General features: G+C 42.4%; 2 protein-coding genes across 2 annotated transcripts in view; one reads left to right on the top strand and one right to left on the bottom strand.

Moving 5' to 3' along the window:
- LOC133657824 (protocadherin-15-like) overlaps positions 1-756 on the top strand; it is a 69805-nt gene extending 69049 nt beyond the window's left edge. Inside the window, exon 5 of the mRNA XM_062059605.1 lies at positions 721-756. Coding sequence (XP_061915589.1) covers positions 721-756 — 36 coding nt within the window. The remainder of the gene's footprint in view (positions 1-720) is intronic.
- Positions 757-4443: 3687 nt separating this feature from the next.
- LOC133657825 (protocadherin-15-like) overlaps positions 4444-7500 on the bottom strand; it is a 176061-nt gene continuing 173004 nt past the window's right edge. The window contains exon 21 of the mRNA XM_062059606.1: positions 4444-4572. Within this exon, the coding sequence (XP_061915590.1) occupies positions 4444-4572 (129 nt within the window). The remainder of the gene's footprint in view (positions 4573-7500) is intronic.

Genomic DNA, 7500 nt, shown 5'->3' on the forward strand with positions numbered 1-7500 from the left:
AATGTATGAAATGTAGGTCTAAGTGAGACATGCATATAAGTTTTTGTTTCATGTCTCTACGACATTCCTACTGGAAGTTACAGGCAGTTTTGTCAGTGTTTTCTTCCTAGGGGCGCCAGAGCGCAATTATGATTTTTGGGGTTGGGTTTTTTTATTAGATCGCAATTTTTGCCAGGGCGGAAGGCGGGGTACACCCTGGACAAGTCCCCACCTCACCGCAGGGCCAACACAGATAGACAGACAACATTCTCTTATTATTGTAATCAAATGACAGCAGTCATTTCCATTTCTAACATAAGTGTTTAGGCCCACTTACAATGACAATAACAACTCAAAGCTGCAAGCAGCGAGGGACGGGTCCGACTTTGCAGGCACATAAAATCCAAACCGGAGAAGTAATTAAAACTCTTTCGTCAACTTTTAATCAGAAGGGTTCAATCTCTCTCCTGTGCTAGTTTGAAGCCGACACGACAAACGCGCTCAGAGGAGATATTGTTTGAAAAAAGGTGACCGGTTTTTACAAAACTTTTGTTTTGAAGGGGGAATTGCAAACTTCCTGTTGATTCTTGCTGGGGGTTGTCAATGTATGAAATGTAGGTCTAAGTGAGACATACATAGAGGTCTTTGTTTCATGTCTCTACGACATTCCTACTGGAAGTTACAGGCAGTTATGTCTGTGTTTTCTTCCTAGGAGCAGTTTTGTCTGTGTTTTCTTCCTAGGGGGCGCTAGAGCGCAATTATGAGTTTTGGGGTTGAGTTTTATATTAGATCGCAATTTTTGCTAGGGCGGAAGGCGGTGTACACCCTGGACAAGTCCCCACCTCACCGCAGGGCCAACACAGATAGACAGACAACATTCTCTTATTATTGTAATTAAATGACAGCAGTCATTTCCATTTCTAATATAAGTGTTTAGGCCCACTTACAATGACAATAACAACTTAAAGCTGCAAGCAGCGATGGACGGGTCCGACTTTGCAGGCACATAAAATCCAAACCGGAGAAGTAATTAAACCTCTTTCGTCAACTTTTAATCAGAAGGGTTCAATCTCTCTCCTGTGCTGGTTTGAAGCCGACACGACAAACGCGCTCAGGGGAGATAATGTTTGAAAAAAGGTGAGCGGTTTTTACAAAACTTTTGTTTTGAAGGGGGAATTGCAAACTTCCTGTTGATTCTTGCTGGGGGTTGTCAATGTATGAAATGTAGGTCTAAGTGAGACATACATAGAGGTTTTTGTTTCATGTCTCTACGACATTCCTACTGGAAGTTACAGGCAGTTTTGTCTGTGTTTTCTTCCTAGGAGCAGTTTTGTCTGTGTTTTCTTCCTAGGGGGCGCTAGAGCGCAATTATGAGTTTTGGGGTTGGGTTTTTATTAGATCGCAATTTTTGCCAGTCCTGATGTGTGTGTCCAGTTTGGTGAGTTTTGAAGCATGTTAAGGGGGTCAAATTATAGCTCAAAGAGGCAAAAGTGACTGTTTTACAAAACTTTTTTTTTGAAGGGGGAATTGCAAACTTCCTGTTGATTTTTGCTGAAGGATGTCAGTGTATGAAATCTAGGTCCAAGTGAGACCTACATAGAGGTTTTTGTTTCATGTCTCTCCGACATTCCTAGTGGGAGTTACAGGCAGTTTTGTCTGTGTTTTCTTCCTAGGGGGCGCTAGAGCGCAATTTTGACTTTTGGGGCTAGGTTTTTTGATTAGATCGCAATTTTTGCCATTCCTGATATGTGTGTCAAATATGGTGAGTTTTGAAGCATGTTAAGGGGGTCAAATTATAGCTCAAAAAGGCGGCGGACTCATTATAATAAAACCTTACAATTACAATAGGGTCCTCTGTCCCAATGGGACATTCGGTCCCTAAAACTATTGTTTTTCATGAACTGTGTACTTGTATTGTTTGTCTGGGTGGAGGTCCTGCTTTGGAAATAATTTGTACCCCTTTCAGACATTGCATTTAGTTCCCATTAAAGCATTCACATGTTGCACAATGAGATGTAAGCAGGGGATCATGTGTACATTCCTGCAACTTCCTGTTTGTAAAAAAATATATTTTTATTAGTATTTATTTAATATACTAACACAGTGGTTCTTAACCTGGGTTCGATCGAACCCTAGGGGTTCGGTGAGTCGGGCTCAGGGGTTCGAAGGAGGTCAAGACACACCCGACTCATCGTGTAAATAAAAACTTCTCCCTATCGGCGTATTACGGATACGACAACAGCAGAAGTCAGACTGATTTGCAGGTGTGTAATTTGTAGTGAGTTTATGCACTGTGTTGGTTTTGTTCTTTGAACAAGGTGATGTTCATGCACGGTTCATTTTATGCACCAGTAAAAAAACATGGTAACACTTTAGTATGGGGAACATATTCACCATTAATTAGTTGCTTATTAACATGCATATTAGTAACATATTGGCTCTTAACTAGTCATTATTAAGTACTTTTTAATGCCTTATTCGGCATGGCCTTATTATAACCCTAACCCTCTAACCCTGGCCCTAACCCTCTAACCCAAACCCTAACCAAATAACTCTAAATTAAGTCTTTGTTACTTAGAATATGTTCCCCATACTAAAGTGTGACCAAAAACATATAACTTTGTCTTGAATTTGGAAAAAAAAAACATTTTTTTTTTCACTAAAGAAGGGTTCGGTGAATGCGCATATGAAACTGGTGGGGTTCGGTACCTCCAACAAGGTTAAGAACCACTGTACTAACAGCATTTCATGATTAATATTTATAAATTAAGATTCCTAATAAATGACACTAGAATAAGCACACACTTGATTGGTAAATCATAGTGTAACGACCTGGAATGACACTTTATGTGTGGTGTTGGAGTTGTCCGACTTTTTGTGTGGCTGTAAACGCATCAGTGGCTAAGTGCCATATGTGCATGTGTTGGCGCAAGTGAGAAAGAGCGAGCGGCTGCTGTTGATACAACAAAGTTGCTTTTGGTCTGGTTTGTACTGCAGAAAATGACCACTTTTGCTAGATATATTTTTACTAATGTTTTGGTGATGTGTTTATGGCCGACAATAAAGAGTTTTGCTCAGTAAAGTGATGGATGGAATTCATGTCCTCAAAGCGTCTCGACAGACGTTACAATATTTGAACAATGATGACGAAAACTGTTTTCTCTGTCGTGTCCGTGTGTCGAAAATTTGTATGCACTTATTTTTAGGGACCGAGTCCCTTTGGGACAGAAGACCCTATTTTATTTCTAGCGTTTTATTATTATACCGCCGCCTCTTTGAGCTGTAATTTGACCCCCTTAACATGCTTCAAAACTCACCAAATTGGACACACACATCAGGACTGGCGAAAACAAACTGTGATCTAATCAAAAAACCACACCCCAAAACTCAAAATTGCGCTCTAGCGCCCCCTAGGAAGAAAACACAGACAAAACTCCCTCTAACTCCCAGTAGGAATGTTGTAGAGACATGAAACAAAAACCTCTATGTAGGTCTCACTTAGACCTAGATTCCATAAACCGACAACCCCCAGCAAAAAATCAACAGGAAGTTTGCAATTCCCCCTTCAAAACAAAAGTTGAGTAAAAACAGTCACCTTTTTTCAAACATTATCTCCTCTGAGCGCGTTTGTCGTGTCGGCTTCAAATTAGCACAGGAGAGAGATTGAACCCTTCTGATTAAAAGTTGATGAAAGAGTTTTAATTAAAGTTCCGGTTTGGATTTTATGAGCCCTCAAAGTCGGTCCCGTCCATCGCTGCTTGCAGCTTTAATTTTATTAGATTTTGTGCGTGGCATAGATTTGCCGTGCGCAGAGGACGCTTGAGCAGTGCGCAATTGCACAGGCGCTCACCTTAGAGGGAACGTTGGCTACCACAATTGCTCCGATAACACCTGAGTCTCCTACCATCACAGGGTGCCTGTCTCCAAAAGATCTACAATCATGACTAGAGATAATATCGGCCGATAAATGCTTTAAAATGTAATATCGGAAATTATCGGTATCGGTTTCAAAAAGTAAAATGTACGACTTTTTAAAACGCCGCTGTACGGAGTGGTACACGGACGTAGGGAGAAGTACAGAGCGCCAATAAACCTTAAAGTCACTGCCTTTGCGTGCCGGCCCAATAATATAATATCTACGGCTTTTCACACACACAAGTGAATTCATTCATACTTGGTCAACAGCCATACAGGTCACACTGAGGGTAGCTGTACAAACAATTTTAACACTGTTACAAATATGCCCCACACTGTGAACCCGGAGTTTTCAATTTACGGAAAATAAAAAGCCTCTCTAAAAGCATCCTCTCCATGGTTTAAGTAAACTGCACGGTTGTAGACCACCACAATGTATAATGATGTTTATGCTGATTAAAGGATGTTGTTTTGAAATCAATCAATCAATCAATGTTTATTTATATAGCCCTAAATCACAAGTGTCTCAAAGGAGACGTGGAATAAGATTTAGCTACTCACAGGTGGGTCCTGGTCCTCGGCAAATACAGTAGCGATGACTGTCCCTTTCTCTGCGTTGGGTGCCACCATGCCTTTGTACAGGACCTGGCTAAACACTGGAGAGAAGTCGTTCATATCCTGAAAAACAAAACAAGAAGAGACACCGTCAAAAGTACTGTTAAGTGCTATTGCGTCGTGTACAGTCGCGATCAAAAGTGTACATACACTTGTAGAGAACGCAAAGTCACGGCTGTCTTGAGTTTCCAATAATTTGTACAACTCTTAATTTTTTGTTTCATCGGACATCACATGGACAAAGATAAGACCTTCTGGAAGAAAGTTCTGTGGTCAGATGAAACAAAAATTGAGCTGTTTGGCCACAATACCCAGCAATATGTTTGGAGGAGAAAAGCTGAGGTCTTTAATCCCAGGAACACCACCCCTACCGTCAAGCATGGTGGTGGTAGTATTATGCTCTGGACCTGTTTTGCTGCCAATGGAACTGGTGCTTTACAGAGAGTAAATGGGACAATGAAAAAGGAGGATTACCTCCAAATTCTTCAGGACAAAGCTAAAATCATCAGCCCGGAGGTTGGGTCTTGGGCCTCGTTGGGTGTTCCAAACACACGTCAAAAATGGTAAAGGAATGGCTAAATCAGGCTAGAATGAAGGTTTTAGAATGGCCTTCCCAAAATCCTGACTTAAACGTGTGGACAATGCTGAAGAAACAAGTCCATGTCAGAAAACCAACACATTTAGCTGAAATGCACCAATTTTGTCAAGAGGAGTGGTCAAAAATTCAAGCAGTAGCTTGTGGATGGCTACCAAAAGCGCCTTATTGTAGGTAAACTAGCAAAGGGACATGTAAGCAAATATTAACATTGCTGTATGTATACTTTTGACCCAGCACATTTGCTCATATTTTCAGTAGACCCATAATAAATTCATAAAAGAACCAATCTTCATGAATGTTTTTTTGTGACCCACAAAAATGTGCTCCAATCACTCTATCACAAAAAAATAAGGGTTGTAGAAATGATTGGAAACTCAAGACAGCCATGACATGATGTTCTTTACAAGTGTACGCAAACTTTTGACCGTGACTGTACAGTAGTAAAAAAAAGCTGCAGCAAAGTGGAGACTGTGGCGTAAGTACAAATGCAGCATTAACGGGGTAAGCCAAATTTGATGGACCCGTTGCATTTTGTGGCTTTTAATGCCTCACAATCAAACATACAGATGTTTACCTTATCCCAATAAACATCTGTTCAGTATTTTAACATCAAAGGGTTTCATTGTAAGGCATTAAAAGCCACAAAATGCGACGGGTCCATCAGACCCACAAACGCTGGCTGAGTAACAACACTGTCTGCTCTCATTTTCTCGCACATTTGACCCTCTGATGGTCTGTGTACCTACACTCTGTCCTCCTCCTGTCTAGGCCTGCTGTGTGTGTGCATGTGTGTGTGTGTGTGTGTGTGTGTGTGTGTGTGTGTGTGTGTGTGTGTGTGTGTGTGTGTGTGTGTGTGTGGTACACAGGACATCAATTTCCACACTTCTATTAGCCCCGGGTCCAGTGGACCCGGACATCTTATATGTCATAAAAATTAGTGTATGATGTGTGGTCATTAAATATGCATTCTGATATATGTTCTTCACAGAAAATGAGCCAAAATCAGTGAGTCTCAGTTTGAACAACTCATTAATTGTATCATTTTTATTTTAATAAAAAATGAAAATGGGTCCCACAGACCCCGAACACCATACAAGAATGGAACAGTTTGAAGTGCATCGATGGGAGGAAAACAGATTTATTCAAGAAAGGAAATGGAGAGTGTGGCCTCATTCAGACTCCCGAAAAAAAACGAGTGAGATGGGGAAAAAAAGCAGGTATATCAAAGGCAAAAAAAAAAAACGTACACAAACCTCTTCAGGCTGCATCTTTGCACTCCAAAATGATTAACAACAACAACCGGAGAGCTTTTCCACAGCAATAGCATACCACTAACCCTCTGGAGCGGTATTAGGGCACCAGCAGTTTTTTCCTTCGGATTTATAACTCCTTCCATCAATCCACAGAGACTTATGAATACCATACCATACCATACCATACCATACCATACCATACCATACCATACCATAAATGATAAATGATAAATGGGTTGTACTTGTATAGCGCTTTTCTACCTTCAAGGTACTCAAAGCGCTTTGACAGTATTTCCACATTTACCCATTCACACACACATTCACACCCTGATGGCGGGAGCTGCCATGCAAGGCGCTAACCAGCAGCCATCAGAGGCAAAGGGTGAAGTGTCTTGCCCAAGGACACAACGGACATGACTAGGAAGGTAGAAGGTGGGAATTGAACCCCAGTAACCAGCAACACTCCGATTGCTGGCACAGCCACTCTACCAACTTCGCCACGCCATATCATACCAACTTTGTTTATAAAGCCCTTTAAAAACAACCACAGTGGAGATGCTACCTCAGTAGAAGCATTTAAGTCCCATCTTAAAACTCATTTGTATACTCTAGCCTTTAAATAGACCCCCCTTTTTACACCAGTTGATCTGCCGTTTATTTTATTTTCTCCTCTGCCCCCCTCTCCCTTGTAGGGGGGGGGGGGGGGGGGGGGTAAAGTGCTGGCTGTCCAGAGTCGGGACCCGGGGTGGACCGCTCGCCCAATTATTTTCAGGAATTGCCTCATTTAGTTTATATCAATTTGTGACACTTCCGTTTGGCTTGTTCGGTGAGCCCGCCACGTTCCAGCGCCTCATGGACCGGGTGCTGCGCCCTCACACGGCATATGCGGCTGCCTACCTGGATGACGTCATCATCCAGAGTAGCGGCTGGGAGGAGCACATGCGGCGGGTGGGGGCAGTGCTCGAGTCCCTGAGGCGGGCGGGGCTCACCGCCAACCCGGCAAAGTGTGCAGTTGGCCGGAGGGAGGTACAGTATTTGGGGTACCACTTGGGAGCGGGGCAGGTGCGGCCGCAGGTAGACAAGACGGCGGCAATCGCAGCCTGTCCACCCCCCAAGACGAAAAAAGAGGTGAGGCAGTTT

The sequence above is a fragment of the Entelurus aequoreus genome, linkage group LG09 (assembly GCF_033978785.1).
Source record: "Entelurus aequoreus isolate RoL-2023_Sb linkage group LG09, RoL_Eaeq_v1.1, whole genome shotgun sequence".
Taxonomy (NCBI): domain Eukaryota; kingdom Metazoa; phylum Chordata; class Actinopteri; order Syngnathiformes; family Syngnathidae; genus Entelurus; species Entelurus aequoreus.